A 24,777-nucleotide genomic window follows, 5' to 3' on the forward strand; every position below is an offset into this window, starting at 1 on the left:
AATAGTAATGGGGATGTTATTTGTACTACCCTCCCTCATAAAAATGTATGTGTGCTACGCCTTCACTCCAGCATTTATACGTAACAGACTTGTCTCATATGTGAGAAAACATAAACAAACCAGAGACAATAAGAACACAGAAGAAAGTATCCTCGTCGTACGTATAGCGTTTGCACAGAGGTAGCTGTTTCCTTCTGTGATTCAGTGCCCTCGTAGGCAGTCATCGTTCTTATCAACTCTGCTAAACAGTGAAAGTAGAGTGCTTGAAGTGCGTTTCATTCGTCTTGCATTGTACAGTCTTCTGTACGTCCCAACCCGGAGTGGATATCGAATATCATTTCCAGTGTGGTAAACTTCTCGAGCCAAATGTTTCCGCAACTGTGGCTGTAGTCTGTGAGTGGATTAATTGGAATAATGGATAAATTCAACGAATTCTGGGAGCTGCTCTCCGACAAAAGTGTTTATATTGGCAAGGTTAGTGCGTTTCTCGTTATCAACAATTCTCATTGATTAGCATTCATTTTGTAGGAGCTTATTGCGTACTACAAAACTTTACACGAGAACGAGGATGGATCGCCCCTATCGGAGCAGAGCTGCCACTTTCTGCTGCAGAACTTGTTGGTCAATCCATATCCAACCTGTCAGCTGTTGCGGCTGTTGGCTACCAGCAAAATACCCCTGAAGAATAACACCATTCGGGAAATTTGCGATGAAGGAATGTTGGATTTCCTGGAGAGCTTCGAGCAGGACGATGTCGAAAAGTTCTACAATTTGATTGCAAATAATCTGCTTTCAAGTGGGGCAATTAATCAGATTGTGCCGATCGTGCTGGAAATGTTGGACAAGAAACTCATTGACAGAGAACTACTGTTGTTGGCTTTGGTGTCCAGGAAATCCCAAAAGATGCTGAAGCATTTTCTCAAAAATCTCGAAATGACTCGGGAGCAGTGGTATCACCAGTGCGCGGTCGAATATAAGCGGCATTTCATGATAGATATCTTGAACAGTAGTGAAACTCTGTTCAATGACGTGACTCTCTGCGATTATGTTCGTGTGTTTCGATTGATCGTGGACATAAATGAGGGCAAGTCGCAGATCCTTGATGTCCCCCGTGAGCTCAAATTCCAGGACGGAAGTTTTCTGAGTATGTATTTGAAGGAGATGAGGCGAACACAACTTCTACAAGCGTTATTCGGTGGGCGTGAAGTCGAATGGGTGGTAGATGATTTCGCAAAGGAGTCCTCCGTAATTGCCCTACACATGAAGAAGGGGTTGAAAATTCTACCCCACCACTATGATCAGCTTTTGGAAGCAATCTCTGAGAACGATAGGTTGAATGAAGCGATCTTCGATGATTTCATGTCGGAGAGAATCAAAGATGTTCATTGTTCAGAAGACGCGCGATCGCTGCAAATGCTGATGCTTTGGTCTTTTGTGATAGACGTCCTAAAGCTATCGCCTCATCAGCAAACTTTTGACGACATTCTCGAAAGCAGAACCAGCAGCATCAAAGCAGTTTTAAAATCCATTGAACATAACGAAACTTTCGTCGAACTGCTGGAAGGTGTACTAACTCTGTTATTTGCTCGATATGAGCATCTACCTCGGAGGTCTCATGGCCAAGTCGGCTTCATGTGTTCAAACGTTGTGTTGGAGGCGATTTTGAGCAACTTGAAATTCGTTGCCGCGCACAAAATACATACAGCAAACTACGACAATGCAAATGATGAGCTGAAAGCTCGTCTAACCAATTGTATCGATATCATCAACGACGCTCTCTGGAGGATTTCGTTGTTTTCGAACACATCAAACAACGAAATATCGCAGATCAAGCTGGCGGACTTCGACTCCAGCAATGTGATAGCCAAGCTGCCGGATCTGGTGCAGGATGACGAAGACAACATAATGCACAGTGCAGAGGCCCTCCAGGATCGAAGGAAAAAGTATTCCACCTTACCCAAGCGCAAACATTCCAAACGCGGTTCCAAACCCCCTCAGATATCATCCAGTGGATCAACCGGTCCGCGAACCATGCGCCATTCCCTTCCGCCTATGAACACAATGAGCTCATCTTTGGACGCGACTATCACCGAAATGGTGTCGCGACCGCGAAGTCTGATTCCGAAAATGCTCGGCTCGCCGGAGAAGTTGGCAACCTATTGTCTCGTCAACAAAAAGTTCGACGAAGCCAAATCCATTATTAGAAGCAACAACCTGTCGGCCACCCCCGTAGGCCATGAGCTGCACTTCGTGGAGAACTTCAACCACATTCAAGATAAACTGGGTCCTCTGATCGCTCGTTACGATGCGATGCAATCGCAACAAAACAGTGGTTCCATGCTGGAAGACATTCGATCCCGGACGGCGATCGGTTTCGAAGCCGCCAAGATTATTAGCACTGTGGAGACGTTTGCTAACGAGCAGAAAATCCAGCAAAGTGATCAGGATCGGCTGCTGCTCGACAAGCACAGTGCACAGTACCCGTTCCTAAGGCTGTTTTGCGGGGACCATCTTCGCAATGTTCACCCAATGGATCTTATGCTTGGATTGCCGATGAACTACGATCTCAGTCTCAATCTGTATAATCTCGTTTCATTGGGTTTGGATAAACCGGTGGAGGGGTTGGATGGCAAGAGTTGTGCCTACGTTGGTTTTCTGAAACGACTGCTCGACGATATACAGCTGTTTAGGGTCGATGAAGTGAACGCTGAAAAGCAGCTGATAACTTTTCGTCATTTGCTAAGCCAAGAAGTATGTCCTTTGGATCCTGCGCAATTGGGGCAGCTGTTGGACACGCGACGCAACTTGATTTCGTCGAAATGCTTGGAGGATTTCAAAGTAGACTTGCGGAGCAGCCGTTGGAGTGTGTGTAAAAAGATATGGAAATTTGTGGATGGGGCCGAGAAGCTGATGCGACTATTGGGTAGTAGCGAAGATTTGCTCACATCAAATGATATCATGAAGACAGATCTGCAAGATATCGTCGGAAGGTTGGTGTTTGAGAAGAAGGTATCACCATTAGTGTTGGAACAACTAGTTGCCGGAACCAATTCGAATCTGGTCCATATGATCGTCCAGTACTTTTCGAAAAAAGTCGGAAGAGGATTAGAAAACAACATCGAGGAAATGTACGATGTTGTTAACTACGTTTCGCTGCGGAATGACCTGCTAGGTATTCTTTTGAAGGAACTTGCTGGCTGGGATACGGGGATCAACTTAGTCACAAACTTGAAAAAACTTTCTTGCATGGAGATCTTTGAGCCCTTGTGCTGCGATAAATTAACTTTGCTGGATATCGATCGATTTCAGGTGCAGTTACTTCTGAATAATGTAGACTGCCAAGATATTCAACGTCTTCGTATATTGGATTACATCCTGCAACGAGGTTCCATAGTCGAAGACTCGGATCAACTTCAAGTGCTGAGACATGCCGTTGTGTCGAACTTACTTGATTCAGTAGAATACAATCCAGCGCTGCCCGTGGAAGTGATAATTAGAAACACCAAAGACATCAATCAGAAAGCTGAGTATCTCCTGAAGTACATGGAACGAATTTTAAAAAGTGAAACCATTCTGGAGTTGATCAATAGCATTCTTCTGTCTCAAAATGTTACCTCACTAAGCTTGGAATGTAAGCAACTGTTGGAATCGTGGAGAGTCAAGCAGCAAATCTACTCTGAACTCAGCGCCACGCTCGAGAATCATGACTGGCACACAATACGGAACCTGTCAGAAAATGGCATCACGCAAGTAACCATTTTAGAATGTTTGATATTACGGAATATGTACGATTTGTGTTCTCGTTGGACCAAAATCCACCCCTTGAATCCTTCCGATGATTCCAATTTTTTCGACTTCTTTAAACTTACTGTAATGAAAACATTACGCCTCAAGGAAGATTGTTCGGCTCTGCTGGCTATTATCGAAGGAATGCCCAGCGAGCACGTCATCGATTTCTACGAGAATACGATGCTGCATGTGAGAAACGTAGAAATCGTGAAACATGCGGTGAAATATCTGGAAGACAACGGTGAAAATACGAAGAAGTACCAGAAGTATCGAATATCGCTGGCAATCATCGACCGTCTTCCGGAGGACGGTTCAGAATTCTATTGGAATCTCATAAGTAGGCCGCTGTTAATTATTGAGCAGTACCTGATGAACTCAAAACTGGAACTGCTTTCGACTGTAATGGAATCTGTGCGAATATTGCTGAAGGATGATATTTGCGCCACCTGTTTCGAACAACGTGAGTGCATTCGTGATCTTCGTGGGCGCCTTAATGGTTCTATTGATCTGGATTCCAGCCACGATCATCAGTTTATCACCAACGAATGCATCGATTGTCTGCTCAGAATCTACGCAGGAAAAGCGCTCGACTACCGCGTATCGAGCGAGTCTGGAACATCGGAGGGATCTATGCTGAACAACAGTTTGGAACTGTCCAGCTTGGATTCGCTGTATGGAGCGTTCATCATGCCGAAAACGCCACCAACTAAGGATGCCTGGGTACGGGATGAAGATGCCAATCAATGTATGTGCTGTAGAAGAAGCGTATTCTCGATGCTGAATCGGCGACATCATTGTCGTCGCTGTGGGAGAGTGGTTTGCCACTCCTGTTCCAAGGAGAAATTGGAAATTCCGGAACTCTACGAAAATGTGCCGGTGCGAGCTTGCGATGACTGTGTGAAGCAATCTTTGATTAAGCAAAATGTTCCAGCAGTTAAATCCAATGTGTTGGTTAATCTGCAGAATTCCGACGAGTGGCAGTTGACGGGTAATGTGCGCAACGATAACATCATTCGGGATGAATACAGCTACGAGTATGCGCCGTCTACCAGTCAGTGCCTTGCTATTTGTAACCTTCATAGCCAAAACGAAGAACTATCGAACTTCCTGTTGTACCATTGCGCCAAACTGGAATCCTTGCTACGTCCTATTCGTGCTGGTTATCCAAACCCTGAATTAGATTACGCTTTAGTATCGAGAATGCTGCTGAACCTAACATTGGCGGCCAAAGTGCGCGGACTGGAATTCACCGAAGCGGACAAAATGAAAGAACACGCCGAAATAATCCTTTCGATGGTCAATAACAACTGTGAGTCGCTTTTGCTCCAGGAATCGATGAGCAGTATTAATCTGCGTAAGCTGAGGGATGCTCTTGTCCATGCCGAAAAGTGGACACTGGCTCTGGAACTGTCCCTCAAGTGCGGTTTCTCAACTAGTGGAGTGATGGCTGCTTGGGGCACCACTTGCTTACGGGCAGGTTGCTTCGAGACTGCTCGAGATAAATTCTCCTATTGCTTACAGAAGCTCTCTACAGATGCCGACAATAGCACAATTTTGAACTGCATCGAATCTCCGGAGTCCAAATTGGCCAACTACAAAACAGCGATCCCTATTAAACGTTTGTCTAAGAGCCCACCGCTTTTGCTGGAAATTATCAGCATTCTGGAATCGACAGCGCAGGCTCAACCCCCGGAAGTAGTCGCTAGAGCCAGCATGATCAAGAGCTCCAACTCCTCGCTATCTTCCAGCATCCGAAAGAAAACCAAAGAGAACATTCCACTTCACGAACCCGCCCTGAACGTCCTAAATACGCTTTCCAATCTCAAACACATCACCAAGGGCAATTTCACCGACTTTCTGCCCGAGCGCCGAACCTTGCGAAGCAAAGATACTTCGTTATCCACCAGCGGAAACTCCTCCGGGTACCTTCAAACGTTGGACTGCATCATGAGCACTAGATTTTTCGAAGAGTCCATGTACTATTTGTTAACGTATGGAGCCCATCAGGACGTGACGAACTTCTTGATCAAACATCGCCAAATTCTCCCGGCCATGAAGTACGCCCTGATGCAGCAGGTCGATCCGGAAGTTCTACTGCAAACAGTCATATTACCGTACCTCAAAACGGGTCGACTGGAGAACGTGATCCAAGTGATGAGCAGCATGGACGAGACGCTGCTGGCCTGGAAAGCCTACATCATCTACACCTGCCGCTACCTGGAGACGAATCGAATGCTGAACTGTCTGTATAACCTGCAGCTGCTGCTGGGCGATCCGATCCGAGCGAGCATGACCTGCGTGCGGTTCTACTCGATGGACGCGAAGAACTTCACCGATCTGGAGGCGAACACGTTCCACCTGAAGAACAGTGCCGCGCACCTGCAGTCCGAGCTGGAGTCGTGCAACTGGGAGGAGATCAGCGTGGAGAGCATCAGCGAGCGGAACGAGACGCACAAGAGTCTGCTCATGAAGATGGAACCGAAGGAGCTGAACAACCACATCAACACGATACTGCGCCAGCTGGAGGTCACCAAGTTTCTGGCGAATTGTGAAGCCAAGGGGAAGGATGTGATCGGATTGCTGCCGAAGGTAGGTGTAATTGTTTTGTTTTCGCTGTGGTGGCCAAAAATTATCATTTCTCTTTTTCATAGTTCAATAATATTTGAAATATCGGAAAAACGAAGTTCTGTAATATGAGAAAGTTAATCAATAGCAAACGAAGAAACAAAAGAATAATTTTGATTCTTCTTTCACCAATTTCGCAAAACGGAAAATCCTCGAATGCCAAAAACGAATAATTTTCAATTTAATTTTATTAAGAAATTCACGGAATTCACGATTCTCGGAGTAAAAATCCTTATATTCGTAGATCATATTCTCATTTTAATTAGATCAATTTCTTATATTCCCATAGTAGACTGTTTTCAGATTCAGCAAACAAAGAATCATCTGATTCATTGTCTCGGGTTTTCGGAATAATGTTCAAATTATCGGAGGGATCTCCAGTTTCTGATAGGATTCACAAATTCATACTTCATTCTCTTCATTCCAACCTTAAGTTAGTCTGGGTGGCATTACGCATCTCGACTCGAAAGTCGAGTTTCGAGTCGAAACGAGCAAATTACTTCAAACCTTGGGATATCCTCAGAAAACCTTCAGGCTCCCAGTGTAAAAAAAATACCAGATACCATGGGCGAGATATTCCCATGTTTCTTAAGTAAAGAACTTGCAGATTTCCGAACCGAACGATTCTTAGTCTGAGAACGCCTCGATTCATGAAAAGATCCCCAGATTAACATATTACTAAAGGATTGTTCAGATTCATGGAGCCATTTTATATTCTCGGAGCAAGGACCCTCGAAGCAATGTTTCCATCTGTTTTGGAAGCATCTTCTTCTTCTTCAATGACGCTACATTCCAACTGGAACATGGCCTGCTTTTCAACATAGTATTCTCGCATTTCCTCAGGTATTATTTTATTTTACTGCCGATACATATGGAGTCGAGAATGTTTCTAACACAAAAACATCCTAGACCGAACCGAGAATCGAACTCGACATCTCCGGATGGGGAATCCTACGCCTTTGCTCACAAGTCTACTGGAGACCCCTTTGGAAGCATACAATCTGTTAATTCTCTTAACGATATATCCCCAAATATTTTCAGAGCTAATAGTCAATAGAATGCGAAGAATTTCCTATTTTTAGTCGTAAAAATGGGGATTTTCTCACCTTTCCGAGATAGAAAAATCTTAAATTCTACGAGCGAGGAATTCTCGGTTTTCTGAAGCGGTGAATCTTAAAGTTCCCGTGCTAAAGAATTCTGATATCCTGATCGAGGAACTACGGTTTTCGGAGTGATCATTTTTAGATTCTCAGGACCTGTCTCTGCTCCGTCGCAGCATGCGTGAAAACATAAAAATGACAGTTGTACGTTGCTTCCGTATTGAATGGTGTGCCCTTGAAAACGCGAGTACTTTGAAAATTGGATTCCGTCAGGAGTGACCTTAAATCGGAGAAAGAAAATTGAATGCATGGGGCTTGGCATCAAGTTATTCTTTATCGTAATATTTATTATCATAAATGAAAATGGCAAAGTTATATAGCATGTACCCCTGGGGTACCTATGTTGACCGCAGGGGGTACCTCGAATAAAAATGTGTAATGGCGGATGTATTACAATTCCATTAACATTGAAAAATCTTATTCTATTCCAAAAGTTTGTATTGTACATAATAGGATCAAAGAATCAAAGACTTTTGAATTCTATCTATCCCAAGCAGAGCAGTGTATGAAGTGCTGTGGAACAAAAGATCATAATGACCAAATGTCTTCCTGATCGAGACAAAATATTGAATAATATGCTTCCGAACTTAAATCAAGAATCTAAAGGTTTGGAAGCTTCCAATTGAGAGACATGAAGGCCTTTTTTCCGAAAAGCTAAGTAGCTAAGTAAAAATTGCTATCGGAGACGCTAACGCTCAGGTCGGTAGGGAGAACTTTTTACGTCCCATAATCGGTAGGGAGAGCCTTCACTCCGCTACCAATACCGACGCTACTGACAACGGCCTACGGCTAGTAAATTTTGCTGCTGCCAGAGGGATGGTCATCAATAGCACCTACTTTGCACGAAAGAACATCCGAAAGCACACCTGGAGACACCCAAATGAAACTTGCAACCAGATAGACCATGTTCTGGTGGATGGGCGCCATTTCTCGGATGTTATCGATGTGCGGACATTTAGAGGTCCGAACATTGACTCTGATCACTACCTCGTTGTCAGTAAAATTTGATCACGGTTGTCAACTGTATCGAACGAAAGATCACAGCGAACGATGCGTTACAGTATCCAGCGATTGTCGGCGGAAGGAGTATCGGATGAGTATTAAAGAGCTCTATTAAAGAGCTGAAAAACAATAAGGCTGCGGGAAAGGACCAGCTCCCGGCTGAACTTCTCAAACATGGCAGTGAGCAGCTTTATGAAGTTCTGCACCATATTATGTCGAAAATATGGGTAGACGAGGAAATGCCTGCTAGCTGGTTGGACGGCCTCATTTGCCCTCTCTTTAAGAAAGGGCACAGACTGGAGTGCGCCAATTACCGAGGAATAATCCTTCTTAATTCGGCGTACAAAATTATGTCCCGTATTCTGTTCAACAGATTGAGACCGCTTGAAGAGTCCTTCGTCGGCGAATACCAAGCAGGTTTTTGTGAGGGCCGATCAACAACGGATCAAATGTTTACCCTGAGACAAATCCTTGATAAATTCCGGGAGTACAACTTGCAGACACATCATCTGTTTATTGATTTCAAGGCGGCGTACGATTCAGTGAAACGAAATGAATTATGGCAAATTATGCTTGAACATGGTTTTCCGGCGAAACTGATACGGCTGATTCGTATAACGTTGGACGGATCGAAATCAAGTGTAAGGGTTGCGGATGAAATATCGACGTTATTTGTTACCTTAGATGGATTAAAGCAGGGTGATGCACTCTCGAACCTACTGTTCAATATAGCGCTCGAGGGAGCGATTAGGAGAGCTGGTGTGCAAAGAAGCGGTACCATTATCACAAAATCGCATATGCTCCTGGGTTTTGCGGACGATATCGATATTATCGGAATTGATCGCCGTGCCGTGGAAGAGGCTTTTTTGCCTTTTAATAGGGAGACAGCGAGGATTGGACGCACGATCAATACCAGCAAAACGAAGTACATGGTCGCTGGCAATCAACGTGGGTTCATTAGTGGTGGTGGTAGCGAAATGGTGCTGGATGGTGTAAAATTTGAAGTGGTAGAAGAATTGGTGTATTTTGGAACATTAGTGACGTGCGATAATGATGTTACGTGCGATAATGGCGTATTGCAGCTGCAAATAGGGCTTATTACGGACTTCGTAACCAGCTTAAGTCCCGTAGTCTGCAAACGAAAACAAAACTCGCGCTGTATACTACTCTGAATCTTCCGGTGGCTTTATACGGCCATGAAACATGGACGTTAAAGGAGGCTTATCGGAGAGCTTTCGGAGTGTTTGAGTGTATGGTGCTGCGGACAACCCGACCAGTAGATGGTAACAGATTTATATCAGAGCTTGTTATTCTGTTACAGCATTTTTTAATAACAGCGGTTGTTATAAAACATGTACCATTAGTAGTTAAAATAACAAAAATTGTAACAAAACTCTTCTAGTTTTAACAAAAATATTACTAAATGTGTTATTTATTGAACAAAAATATAACTCGTTGTGTTAGAGGTGAAAATCGCCTATACTGTAACAAATTATGTTCTTGGAAAGATTATGATTACCCATAATGTAGGCAATTAACTTTGAATGTAGGTTCAAGTTATACTGATGGTGGTATCTTCGTTTTTTTTCCAATTCCTATCTACCAAAAATGTAGGCAATTTTTTTTTCAGCCAAAATAAACATAACACAATATGTTATAATCATGTTATGACGATCTTGAAACACTTTTTCCTCCATCTTGGACAGAGAATTTATAGCAAAATTATTGCAAGTTTTGTTATTTATAACACATATTGATATAATTGTGATAAAATTTTGTTATGACTAACTGGTCGGGAATACTCGGCGGTAAACAGGAGAACAGTATCTGGCGGCGTCGCATGACTCACGAATTGTACCAGGTGTATAAAAGGCCAAATATGATTAACACGGCAGACTACGGTGGACTGGTCACGTTGCTCGTATGCCGGAAGAACGTCAAGCGAAGATAATATTTAGTAGAGAACCCGGAAGAGGCCGCAGGCTTCGTGAAAGGCCGCGTACACGATGGCTTTTTGCAGTTGAAGAGGACCTGAGGGCGCTCAATGTTCAGGGCGACTGGAATCGATTGGCTCAGGATCGAGTCCAGTGGAGAAGGATACTCCATTCGGCGTAGGTTCATCGAAGAGCCGTAGCCCATCAAGTATCAAGTAAGTAAGTAGCTTCGTTGCAATAAGCTTGGAAGCCTCCTTTCAAAAGGCTTCTACCGAAGCAACTCGTAAGCCTACTTTCAAGAAGCTCGGAAGGCTCCCTCCAATAAGCTCGGAATCCTCTTTTCAAGAGGCTTGAAAGCCTCCTTTCAAAATAGTCGGATACAGGCTCGGAAGCCTCCTTTCAAGAGGCTCGGAAGCCTCCTTTCAAGAGGCTCGGAAGCCTCCTTTCAAGAGGCTCGGAAGCCTCCTTCAAGAGGCTCGGAAGCCTCCTTTCAAGAGGCTCGGAAGCCTCCTTTCAAGAGGCTCAGAAGCCTCCTTTCAAGAGGCTCAGAAGCCTCCTTTCAAGAGGCTCGGAAGCCTCCTTTCAAGAGGCTCAGAGCCTCCTTTCAAGAGGCTCGGAAGCCTCCTTTCAAGAGGCTCAGCCTCCTTTCAAGAGGCCTGGAAGCCTCCTTTCATGAGCCTCGGAAGCCTCCTTTCAAGAGGCCTGGAAGCCTCCTTTCAAGAGGCTCAGGCCTCCTTTCAAGAGGCCTGGAAGCCTCCTTTCAAGAGGCTCAGAGCCTCCTTTCAAGAGGCTCGGAAGCCTCCTTTCAAGAGGCCTGGAAGCCTCCCTTCAAGAGGCCTGGAAGCCTCCTTTCAAGAGGCTCAGAAGCCTCCTTTCAAGAGGCTCAGGAAGCCTCCTTTCAAGAGGCTCAGGAAGCCTCCTTTCAAGAGACTCAGAGCCTCCTTTCAAGAGACTCAGAAGCCTCCTTTCAAGAGGCCTGGAAGCCTCCTTCAAGAGGCCCGGAAGCCTCCTTTCAAGAGGCTCAGGAAGCCTCCTTTCAAGAGGCTCGGAAGCCTCCTTTCAAGAGGCTCAGAAGCCTCCTTTCAAGAGGCTCAGAGCCTCCTTTCAAGAGGCTCAGAAGCCTTCTTTCAAGAGGCTCGGAAGCCTTCTTTCAAGAGCTCAGAAGCCTCTTTTCAAGAGGCTCAGGAAGCCTCTTTCAAGAGGCTCAGGAAGCCTCCTTTCAAGAGCTCAGGAAGCCTCCTTTCAAGAGGCTCAGAGCCTCCTTTCAAGAGGCTCAGAAGCCTCCTTTCAAGAGGCTCAAGGCCTCCTTTCAAGAGGCCTGGAAGCCTCCTTTCAAGAGGCTCAGAGCCTCCTTTCAAGAGGCTCGGAAGCCTCCTTTCAAGAGGCTCGGAAGCCTCCTTTCAAGAGGCTCGGAAGCCTCCTTTCAAGAGGCTCGGAAGCCTCCTTTCAAGAGGCTCGGAAGCCTCCTTTCAAGAGGCTCGGAAGCCTCCTTTCAAGAGGCGCGGGAGCCTCCTTTCAAGAGGCGCGGGAGCCTCCTTTCAAGAGGCGCGGGAGCCTCCTTTCAAGAGGCGCGGGAGCCTCCTTTCAAGAGGCTCGGAAGCCTCCTTTCAAGAGGCGCAGGATCTCCTTTCAAGAGGCGCGGGAGCCTACTTTCAAGCGACTCGGAAGCCTTCTTTCAAGAGGCTCGGAAGCCTCCTTTCAAGAGCCTCGGAAGCCTCCTTTCAAGACGCTCAGAAGTCTCAATGATCCATCGGAGACTCAGAAACGCCCCATCAAGAGGCTCGTAAGTCGTAATCCTAGTTTCAGCAGGCTTGGAAGCTTCCTTCGAAGAGGCTCGGAAGCTTCCAAAAGTCTCGAGGGAAGCTTGACGTATAAAACTAATTTGAATCAGAAAGTTTCACGGAATAACGAAAACTTTAGACAATTTATTAGAGAGCCATATATCCTGTTAGTTTTGTAATTTGTTTTTAATATATCTAATGAAATACGCTTATTTTCATTTACAGCGAAAATAAAATAGGAGGTACCACAATGAAAGCATAAGTTTGAAGGGGTTCCTCTCAAGAAAAAGGTTGAGAACCGCTGCCCTATGTGATGTTTAGAAACACCGCAATAAATCATGTATGTTTGAATTGTTATTGACATAAGTTATTTTCTTTTAAAAATTATCTTTCATCGTTATTTCTGTGCAAAAATCATTTTCATTTTAAAATATGATTTCGACTAAATGTCCATTTGCTGAAAATAGTGTTTCCTCAACACGATCACCAATGATTTAAGATCCATCCTTACTATCGTCCTCGCGTTACCCACAATACTCGTTTTAAAGAACTTTTCCACCGAGCAACTCGTGGTTCTTTCGCTTCCGTCAAGTACCGTACCGCACCCAATTATAGTACACAGACTTTCCTTTCGAAAACTTGGTCCTCCACGAGTATCGGCTGGGTCTCGTGTCAGTTGAGGACTACTGGTCGCATGAGTGGTTTGTAGATAGAAAGTTTGGTACGACGAGACCTTTGGATCAAGTTCCCATCTTTGGATCATCGCACGCTCGTTCGTAAGAAGGTTTCCGTTTAGGTTCCTACAAAGTGTAGCGGTTGCGGTGCTAACAATGCACATTGGTCCAGGGAGGAGACAAAGTGGTAATAAGTTTTTCAAGCCGAAAATAGCAGAGATAGAAAAAACTTTGTTCTACAAAGTTGTTCCTAACAGTAAGGGGCTTATTGAGGTTTTCATAAAAATTAGGGTGGGCCACATTTGAAAAAAAATGAAAAATAAAACTTTTTCATTTGCAGAGATACGGGTATACAATGTTCCGCGAAGTTGTAGTTCAGCCAGATTCCAAGAATTTTGCTCAAAAAATTATTTCTGTAGCTCTTAAATTGACTGATTTAGAGCAATTTTCCCAAGTTTACTTAGAGTGACCCTTAAAAAAGCTGCTCCATTGTTATTATTGCAAATTGAGGACACTCTCTTCCTCTTTCCAACGATATGCTGATCTCTAAAATCGGTTGAGAAATGTTGGAGTTATGACAGTTTTGGTGAGTCGAGAATTGACAAAAATCGAGGGGTCCATAAAAGTGATTTCGTCTATAACTTTCTGAAAAATTTAACTCGGATCCCTAATAAACTCGCCGAAAGCATTCGAATTAACATAAATTTGGGCATTTTCAAAGACCTCGTGCAAATAGTGGCCCGGTCTCTGCGAGAATTACTCACGTTGTATAAGATATGAAATAACAAAAAGTAATATACAAAATATTCAAGGCATAACATATGTTGTTATTACAATATCATAGGCAAAACATAATTATTTTTCGTTTTGTATTAAAATATCTGATAATGAATCTGATATGTATTTATTTTGGATATTAATTTTTGTTATTATTTTTGTCATGTTACCTCTTATTCATATCAAGTTCATAAGAACTGCTGTTTTCAAGATATTAGCTTCTGCTCAGGCTCTATAACAAAATGGTGTGGCGTTTGCCATATCACGAAGTAAACCATGGAAGCAAAACACATAAAAATAGCAAATTAGTGCTTGAAAATGGAAAAAACGGTAATTTTTCATTGCAATAATATGGGGTTATTTTCAATTGCCCCCTCGATTTAAATACCCTGAAATGAAGCCTGGAAGTAGTAGAATAAGGTCGAGAAAACAGATTGAAAAAATGTTTGCGCCATTCATAGATACAGCCGTTAGAAGAAAACGTTTTTTTCGAAGAAAAACCTCAATACTTTTGATCCGTAGAAGATATGGCAACGTTAAGCCCATGAAAAGCTGCGCCCTGCAAAGCACAAAAAGTGGTCTGAACATCACATTGCTGAGAAATTTGAAACAAAAAAGTTAGAGCAAAAAAACTGTTTTTTTTAAGGGTCACCCTAAGTAAACTTGGGAAAATTGGTCTAAATCAGTCAATTTAAGAGCTACAGAAATAATTTTTTGAGCAAAATTCTTGGAATCTGGCTGAACTACAACTTCGCGGAACATTGTATACTCGTATTTCTGCAAATGAAAAAGTTTTATTTCTCATTTTTTTCAAATGTGGCCCACCCTAATTTTTATGAAAACCTCAATAAGCCCCTTGCCGTTAGGAGCAACTTTGTAGAACAAAGTTTTTTTCTATCTCTGCTATTTCGGCTTGAACAACTCATTACCGCTTTGTATGCTACCTGGACCACTGTGCAATGGTGGATTGAACATCTCTCCGGCCATCAATATGACGAGCTGTGGGTAGCTGCTGCGCATACTCTTGGGCAAGTCTACCGTGTCGTAGCGCTCAATGTCCGCGTGCGTGTACACGCGTGTTGTACACCGTCGAGAGTTTTAAGGGCAGACATACTGCAAGGAGGTAGTTGTAGGATTCAATATTCGCACTGCGGTATGCACGATCGTTCGTGATGTCGGAGAAGTATTTACGGTCGATTAGGTTTTTCGTTTCTTGGTTAGGTGATTTCCATGGGGCCTTGTGGATATTTTTGCGGGGAAGAAAGTACATACTTCGGACTATCATTCTGATGAAAGTTGCAAAGTTTATGCATCTTTCTGCAGGTAATACCATGCATGATTCGCATGGGACACGGTCAAAAAGTGAAGCAATTAATTCATAATTGAACGTGCTGCGTATCGGATGTGGATTCGAGTGTTTAGTTTAATTTTGTGCGGTCGGGTTGTAAATCAGACGCATAACTGTCGCAGCATCCGAGGATTTAGTTCTGTACTGATTACGCGATTTATTTCATATAATGCCCTCCTATCATCGCATCACTCACCAAAGTAAATCCAGATAAAATATCTTATACAACTAACACAATACCACATCCCAAGGCAATCGTGGAGATGCAGAGGTGTTCTGTTCTGTTCGGTCTTTAGTCGTAGCAAGAGTCGAATCACCAATCATTCCTTTCCTATATGATTGCAAGGACGTGGTCGGCGCCGTTAATGACTTAAAATACGTGAGCTTCTGAAACATGTACATTGAGAATGGATAGCAAATCCCATGCTCCATTCACATGGTTCTCTGTGCAATTTCACAAGTTCCAGTCAATCACGGAGTAGCAACTACGAATTGTACGGTCATAATGCTCATGCTCTGCAATTAAGTACCTGATTTTATATGATACATTTTTGGCCACTTTCGATGTCAAACAGTTTTGTAAGCTTACTAAAAAACCCCTTTTTGTCCAGCTATTTATCGAATACCAAAAAGTGCCAACCCTATTCGGAACGGTCCATGAGAAACTTCAACTGGCGGTTTTGATCCTAGTTTGCGGGAAGAACATCGAGGAAGGTTTTGGGTTATCCTACAGGTAAGCCTGATAAAACTTCTCATCCTGAATCTGAAGAAATTCATCTCTCCATCCATTGCAGGGTAATTCAAGACTTCAACCTGAACAGCCTCCGGGTGTACAGTCTGACGGCGAAGCACTTCATCGGGGATTCCCAGGTGGAGGAGGTAGACAAGCTGCTGCAGGCGATCGTCAGCAACAGTGCCGCCACGGTGGACACGAACAGTTTCTGTGACGAGCTGATAAAGAATGCGGTAGAGACGGCCATCTCGATCCATGGGAGCAGTTCGCACGTAAAAACCGCCCTGGAGGGACTGATCAAGCGCATCAGCGAGGTCGGACTGAAAGTTCATTGCTACATCGTGACCGGCCAGTTGAAGACGGCGTATCTGTATGCTAACAAGCATGGCCGAATCGGTGATATTAGGAAGATACTGCGACAGGCTGAAGTACTGAACCAAGTGCATGTGAAGAGGCTGTGCGAATCGAAGCTGGCCACCGAGGGCGGCCTGCGAAAGTAGAATTGTGTACGTTATTCAAGCAATATCATTATTATTCATTGTGTTGATATTTTATGAAGATTATATTATTGATATAAATAAATGTTTACTGTTTCTTTAAGTTGGATTCAACAGTGTTTTCGTTTTGACAAGTATGCCTGAATTTTGTACGGTTTTGTTTTGAGTTGCGTTCTGAATCATTCTAAAATGAATAGCATCGGAAAAATAATTAAGAATTAAGGGTTGTGAATTGAATAGACTTTATTTAGCTATAAATTGTCTACTTCTAGTAACTACACTTGCTATTGCTCTGTTGTCTGATAATTTATAATAATTAATAAAAAAAATAGCGTGATGTTTCATTAAACCTGTTCATTATGTACAATTTTGAACACACAGATTCCAAATTTTTGCATCATTTCGCCGCGTTAACAATAATTGCGTTAATAACTAACATGTATTGGCTGGCGGGCTTCTGCGAATCCTCACCGATTTACGGATTGATTTGTATTTGCTGTGCTCCCTACGTTTGTCTCTTTACAATAGGAATACGATTGTATCTCTAATTCTAATGTAACAACTTCGCTATTGTTTTCTGTTTTTTACCAAAGATTATAACTTGAAACTTTAAGATTCGGTTAATTCAAACTTTTTATGAAGATTATGAAGAGGAGAAAGAATATCACAAGTGTTGCCACTTTTACATACGGGGACCATATTTTAAACCTTACAAATGAACTAAAATGATGAAAAACGCCTAGAAGCATGCAACCGAGATATGATTTTTAAGTCGAGTCAGCCTAAATGCCACTTGATGATTCCCATCCGTTTGAAAGCTAAATTTCGCGTATCACCCGTTCTTTTTTTTCGTTTTCGGATAATTTGAAGTTACACATTTCATCTAACGTCTACAAGCTAGGTTCGATCAATTTAAATTTCGTTTTCAATAAAAAGATCCCAAATCAGACTCATAAATTGTTTCCTCTTAATTTGTAATGTTCTTCCTTATACGTATTCAAACAAATAAACAAAGAAAAAGTCTCACTTCCCCTAGCGGGGAGCCACCTCCATACTACCCCATCATCTAGGAACAGCTGCACTTCTCGACGATCATGTTCGGGATGGTGCTGTAGATGACGCGATAGCTCAGATCGAAGTACAGCAGCTTGATGGGGCTCATCTTCTTCGGCGAGCAGCACGGGATGGCCGAGGTGCTCAGCTGCATGACGTGGGTGTGCTCGTACTTGGGCAGGAAGCTGAGCATGCACTCGCCGGCACAGTAGGACGCCTCGTAGCGCTTCGGAGCGATGATCCAGTCCCAGCCGAACTTCTCGAAGTCAACCGTCAGCGGGTACCGGCAGCAGCGCGTTTCGTTGTCGTTCTCGTCGCAGTCCAGCGACAGGTTGCGCTTGATGCGCTTTTTCGGGGCGTCACGGAATTCGATTTCGATGTACGGGGTCTACGGGGTGTGGGAGATTGAGATCGATTAGTGTTTTTAGGTGCATGGCGTACAGGCAGATTAGGTCGAGTCGATGCGCTGATATACGGTGAGAGGTTGTGTGCTTTTCGGGTAGTGTGGGTACTAAAGCTGAATCTGAAATGAAACTCAAAAGAATGTGTATCATATTAGTATTTATTTTAATCAGGCGAGAGTTCGAATTGGTCGATGAGCTCATGTACTTGGGAGCATTGGTGACCTGCCAAGACAAGGGAATTCGAAGACACATTTTGACAAGGAGTTGGCTTATGTTGATCTTACACAAAATCGAATAGAATTCGAAACCGTGAACTTTTCAGAAAATTGTTTAAAAGACGGATGAAATAAGTTGATAACTAAACTTCCTGTAATCGCATAATTGTCCTATATGAAAAAGAGAAAACGATCATTAAAGTGCAATCAATATTTTTATTTTTTAGTGTTGCTTAATATAAATGATTTTTCATTTTTCTTAGTAGTGTGGTATAAACACATGTAACATTTACTATGCCTTACATTACTTTATTTATACGAATAAAAATCCGGACAAGAAAAATGGTTACTTTGCCTGTTGGACGGGAAGTAATTGCAAACGAATCCCCTTTTGCTTTGAGCCGCGTATTTATCCACAAGACTAAGGAAAGGCCCAACTCCCCGAAAGTCAAGCGATTAAATCCAATGGTTCGATTCGTACCTCGCCACGCGCTTGTAGTGTTCTGCGTCTTTCGGGAAGGGGCCTGGCTTTTGCCGCACAGTTCTTGGGCAGAAGAAAATAATGTGAGAAAATTATATTGGATATTGCGGTGAAAAATACAAGTTTCGTATAATCGTGGAAGATGGGAGTGTCGAAGTCAAGGTGCATGACTTGCATTAAAACGTTTCCGACCTCGACACATGGGTCGCGATCAATGGCCAGCGGGCCAAGTACATCGTTGATAGGGGCTGATTTCCTAATGCAAACACTGCACAGAGCAAGCCCATGCTAGCATGTAGGTGGGCATTTTTAAATCAGGAGAAAATGACTCTGTCCAAAATATATGCAATTTCCATGTCCGAATTATATATTTGATGTCCAAAAAGTAAATATTTCAGTTCGCAGTATATCACAGTAAAAGTAATTTACTCAAAAATTGAGCAATGGAGACACAAGACCAATTATAGGTTATGTATTTGGATGAACTTTGTGGTTTCCAATTGTTTCATTCTCTTCAATCTCGATATATTGTCCAATGAATGTCCTGCGCTTGTCCAAGATACATAATTTAGGTACCCTACTATCTTGCTTATCTGTGGTATGCTGGAAAGTATTGAATTTTTGGGGAGGATTGACAAACAATTTACAAAATCAACCAAAATGTAATTGTTATAAATATACGATCTTGGGCCGTACTGTCGTTTCACCATTAGCATCATTAGGATCAACAAATTTATCAACTCGCGCAGTTCATCGACGTCGTCGCTGCAAAAACAACCATACAGCGTCGAACTGGTCGACTTGTTTCGAAAGCCTGCAAATGCGACCACCATGTTGGAGCAGAAAGATAATTGTTGATCAAGATAACAGAATTGAAAATCGACAACATGCTCAACTTGAATTGACTGGAAACGTAAAATCGAATGGATTCAAATGACTCAAATCTATGTTTACATCATCGTCAAGTTTTCTACTAACATTCCATGACCAAGGTGTGCAAATTGGATCATTTCGAAAAAGTGGAGTTTGACTTTCTTTTTGAAGATTGGTCCTTCTATGAGTCCGCACGCCCGGGGGCTACCCCAAATGGCATAATGCCATTTAGAATAATGCCGTTTGGCATAAACCCATTTGACATAACGAGTTGAATAGCCAGGGGCCATTTGGCATAAAAATTAAAAGAATTATAAAAACTCTAGGCTGAAGCTTGATTTACATCTGTATTATTGCCTTAGTCTGGACATATGCGTGTTTTAAGGAGTGATTTACTTTTTCACCTAATTCCGGGTAAATTTTAATTTAAATGAAGAAATAATGTGCTAATTTGCCTTACTCCTGAAAAATTTGCATTGCAATGCATTTTTCGAATGGAGGAATGACTCATGACTCATTAGAATTCTTCCAACCAAATCGTGTGCTTTAAAAGATGGAATCATCAGTTTATTTGTCTTATTCCGATCGTATGCGCTCATATACGCTTCGACTTTTGCGTTCTTTCGAAAAATGGGTCATCTAGTCTTCTGCCTTCTTCCGTAAAAAAAGCGTACTTTTGAAGAAGGGATCATTTACTCTTTTGCCCTTTTCCGGGCAAGTGCGTACTTTTAAAGAAGGGATTATCAACTGTTTTGCCTTATTCCAGGCAAATGCATACTTTTAAAAAAGTCATCTACTTTTTACCTTTTTTGGGCTAATGCGTACTTTTGAAGAAGGAATCATCTATTATTTTGCCCTATTCCGGGCAAATGTACTTTCAAAGAAGGAGTCATCTACTCTTTTTGCCTTTTCTCGGGGAAATGCATACTTTTTAAGAAGGAGTCATCTACTCTTTTGCCTTATTCCACGTAAATACATACTTCTAAAAATGGAAATCAAATATTCTTACAATTAACCTTTTTTGTGCCAAATGGTCGTTATGCCAAACGGCCTATTATATTTGATACATCTTTTAAACGATTATGACAAATGGTCATTATGCCTAATGGTTCTTATGCCAAATAGCCTTTAGACATTTAAGTCGTTATGCCAAACGATTTTATGCCAAACGACATTATGCCATATGGGCTTCCCCCGTACGCCCGAGACCCGAAACCCTGAAAAAAGCATCAAAAGGCCCTGCAACGCTATTCCTCGTACATGTCTATGTACACCAAAGAGACGCACGCAGCAGCGGTACCAATGCCCCAAATTTCCAACTTGGGATGACGACAACGAAGCAAATTTTAATTATGCAGCTGCGGACCACAGATGAAACTGTCGTCGAACCTCAGGCGATCGAGGCGAAACTGTTTGATTTCTGTACGAACCTCTACTTGGAAGAAGCAGCAAAAAACGACGGCGATAACACCAATGTAGTGATGAATTTATGTAACAACATGATTAAATAAAAACATCGACGGGAACGATTTTGCACGAGAATTTGAAGAGAATTTTATCACTGCATGTTGAATATCCACCGTGAGCTGGAACTCGAGACCCGATGGGTCAAACGAGATGGGTCAAACAGCAGGGCAAAATGGATCACCTTTAAATTCTGCAGTTGATATTGTTTTTATTCACAATATTAATTTACACACATATAGACACGTTTAATGCCAAATGAGTTTATTGAATGAAAAAGGATGTTTAAGCTTTGGATGAAGAAATGGCTCTACATTTTAAAATGCCTGCAATTTCTTATGAAAACAAGCCGTCCGTGTATTGCTTTCTTAAAGTAATGTGACCAGACATCCCACGTTTCGCGGGACGCTGCAATTTTCAACTTCGTTCTACAAATTTATTACAATTCATACAGCCTTACAAATATTTTTCAATGTTTTTTTTGGCTAAAATCTATGCGAAATGCACTTTTGGATGATCCATTTTCAAGCCAGTGCCAGTGACGCAATTCAGATAGGCGTCCCGCGTTTCGCTGGTCACATTATCTTGAAGACAAAAATTATACTTTTTTTTATAAACTAATTAACACCATTATGCTCAAAAGTAACATTTAAATGAATAAATTAGCAATGGAAAATATGTTTTGAATACGAACTATGCCGTTCAGTGTGTGCTGACCCATCTTACCCCATTCGTAAGATCATTTTAGAATGTCTTATTTTCGATCAAAGAGAGACTCGACATGTCGCTAAAGACACAATTACGTAAAGCACCTAACAAGCAGCAAGCGCAGAGCCTCTTCAACCAGCGCATCGAGGGCTGATACCGATCAAGGTCGATACACGAACACGATACAGATACACGGACGGCTCTAAGGCCACTGACAGGGTAAGGAATTGGAGGAATTGACTCCAGCGCCAACCCATCCGCCTCCTACCGGTTACCGGACATTGGCTCCGTCTTCTCGGCGGAAGCTGCAGCAGTATTCCAGGCTATGTCTTTGCCTTTGTGCGCGCATCCCTGGCCTCAGCATCCAACCGCCACCCATTCATTCAAGCTTCCCAGGAAATTCTTGATGACGACGTCACCCTGATATGGGTCCTCGGCCATGCAGGCATCTGGGGAAACGAAAGCACCGGCATCCTGGCCAACATCGGCCGAACAAGCCCCTTCCTCTGTCGCAGCATTCCAGCTGATGACGCCAAATTGTGTGTAAAGAACCAAAATAACACAGTATGGACAAATGATTGGAAAAGGCAGTGGAACGTCTTCCGCATGGTGAAAAACTTCACTCTCCCCGGAGAGGACCCTACAAACCGTCGGCAGCAGGTGGTACTTTCCCGCCTGCGGACAGGTCATACCAGCCTCACACACATGCTTGGCTCAGGAGATTTTCATCGAAACTGCGAAGTTTGCAATACCCGCCTAACAGTGAACCATATTTTCAAAACATGCCCGCTGTATCAAGAACTCCGCACTACGAACGACTTTTAAAAATCTTTCACAGCCTTGCATAACGATAAAGTTAGAGAGCAACAAACAATCAACTTCCTTAAGGACTGTTATCTTTTCAACAATATATACCCGACCCGGCTCAGAAATACCGACACCACTGGATAACAAATCACAAGCAACCACCACCCAAACAAGGACGAAACCTGCAACGTTAACCCGTTTCGGTCTGACACATTGGACACATTGGACACGTCCGGAACCTGGTTCCCTCAAGGAAGCGGACAAATTTCGATTAGTACCGAAACCCATCTTGCGGCACATCAAACTCCATGACTTTGAGAGATAAACTCAATAGATGAGTTTTTGAAAGGTTTTAGACACATTGGCCACGTCCGGAAGTGTTCCCAGCTGCCTGACTCCCTCAGGGAAGCGGACAAATTTCAATTAGCACCGAAACCCATCTTGCGACATATCAAACTCCATGATTTTGAAAAACGAGCTCAATAGATGAGTTTTTGAGAGGTTTTGAACACATTGGCCACGTCTGGAAGTGTTCCCGGGAACCGGGTTACGTCAAGGAAGTGGACAAATCTCGCCTAGCACCAAAACCTATCTTGCGACATATCAAACTCCATGGTTTTGAAAGACAAGCTCAATAGATGATTTTTTGAGAGGATTTGGACGCATTGGTTACGTCCGGAAATGTTCCCGGGAGCCTGGTCAAAGCGGAAGCGGACAAATTTTAATTTGGACACATTGGCTACATCTGGAAGTGTTCCCGGGAGCCTGATTCCGTCAGGGGACCGGACAAATTTCGATTAGCATCGAAACTCATCTTGCGACATGTCCAACTCCATGATTTTGAAAGACAAGCACAATACATGAATTTTTGAGAGATTTTGGACACATTGGCCACGTCTGGGAGTGTTCCCGGGAACCTGGTTCTTTAAGGGAAGCGGTCAAATTTCGATTGGCTCCGAAACCCATCTTGCGACATATCAAACTTTATTATTTTGCTTGTGTTTCAAAATCATGGAGTTTGATTTTCAAAATCATTGAGTTTGATATATCGCAAGATTGGTTTCGGAGCCAATCGAAATTTGACCGCTTCCCTGAGAAAACCAGGTTCCCGGGAACATTCCCGGACGTGGCCAATGTGACCAAAACCTCTCAAAAATTCATGTATTGTGCTTGTCTTTCAAAATCATGGAGTTGAATATGTCGCAAGATGGATTTCGGTGCTAGTCGAAATTTGACCGCTTCCCTGAGGGAGTCAGGCAGCTAGGAACACTTCCGGACGTGGCCAATTTGTCCAAAATCTCTCAAAAACTCATCTATTGAGCTTGTCTTTCAAAATCATGAAGTTGGATATGTCGCAAGATGGATTTCGGTGCTAGTCGAGATTTGACCGCTTCCCTGGGGGAGTCAGGCAGCTGGGAACACTTCCGGACGTGACCAATGTGTCCAAAACCTCTCAAAAACTCATCTATTGAGTTTGTCTCTTGAAGTCATGGAGTTTGATGTGCCACAAGATGGGTTTCGGGGCTAATCGAAATTTGTCCGCTTCCCTGAGGGAACCAGGTTCCCGGGAACACTTCCGGGTATGGCCAATGTGTCCAAAACCTCTCAAAAACTCATCTATTAAGATTGTCTTCGAAAACCATGAAGTTTGATATGTCGCAAGACTGGATTTTACACTACTTGAAAAGTGTCCACTACCCTAGGGAACCAGGTTCCCGGAACATCCGGAACCATGTCCTGGTAATTCAATTGTATCAAAATTAACTTTTGATGCTGGTCAATGATGATTAACCACGTTTGCATCAACATTCTAGGCACTTTCGTTCATTTATCAATGGGTTTAAAAAAATGACCCGTTTTTTACTGCACCTGACCCAGAACCCCCCCTTTATAAATCCGGCCGGATTGGCACCCCGGTCAAATCAAGTTATGTACCAAAAAATAGACATGACGACGCTTCTTCCCTGAAAATTTCATGACAATCGGACGAAAAATAAGTCTACACGGGTTATTTCAATTTTCATTTCTAGGTCAGACCGAAACGGGTTAATGGACTCTCATCGGGACTCGCAATTGTCAACAAGAACGGATCCTTCTAGGATTGAAAATCAAATAGAATAAATAATTTTCCTCGGTACCCTTCCGGTCCGAACAATGCATAGAATAACAAATTATAACAAAATGAAATATAAGTTTTTCTATGAAATGTAATTTTTCCTTATTCTGCACGAGGTGAACTGGCCTAGGGCTCATTAATAAAGACAATAATAATAATAATCTTAGCAGAGCACTCAACCAACACAACTATGGCTATCACTTGAAGTGTGGGGAAAGGAGTACAAACATTATCCACACCTTCTTTATGGACGACTTGAAGCTGTTTGCGGAATCTGTGGAGAAGCTGCACCAATTTCTGCGGCTTCTAAAGGTATTCACCAACGACATCCGGATG

The 24,777-nt window shown here is 42.9% G+C and overlaps 2 protein-coding genes across 2 annotated transcripts; one reads left to right on the forward strand and one right to left on the reverse strand.

The window, feature by feature from the left end:
• Window positions 1-123: 123 nt before the first annotated feature.
• LOC134222291 (zinc finger FYVE domain-containing protein 26 homolog) lies at window positions 124-16,429 on the forward strand. Its single transcript, XM_062701435.1, has 4 exons — window positions 124-474; window positions 529-6,378; window positions 15,702-15,823; window positions 15,885-16,429. The coding sequence occupies exons 1-4, from the start codon at window positions 415-417 to the stop codon at window positions 16,321-16,323; spliced, it is 6,471 nt and encodes a 2,156-aa protein (XP_062557419.1). The 5' UTR covers window positions 124-414; the 3' UTR covers window positions 16,324-16,429.
• A 957-nt stretch (window positions 16,430-17,386) lies between these two features.
• On the reverse strand, window positions 17,387-22,208 carry LOC134205981 (growth/differentiation factor 8-like). The gene is made up of 2 exons (XM_062681676.1): window positions 21,888-22,208; window positions 17,387-17,761 (listed from the first exon to the last, which is right to left on the reverse strand). The coding sequence occupies exons 1-2, from the start codon at window positions 22,206-22,208 to the stop codon at window positions 17,387-17,389; spliced, it is 696 nt and encodes a 231-aa protein (XP_062537660.1).
• Between the last annotated feature and the right edge of the window lie 2,569 nt (window positions 22,209-24,777).

Source organism: Armigeres subalbatus, chromosome 1 (assembly GCF_024139115.2).
Source record: "Armigeres subalbatus isolate Guangzhou_Male chromosome 1, GZ_Asu_2, whole genome shotgun sequence".
NCBI classification, from domain to species: Eukaryota; Metazoa; Arthropoda; class Insecta; order Diptera; family Culicidae; genus Armigeres; species Armigeres subalbatus.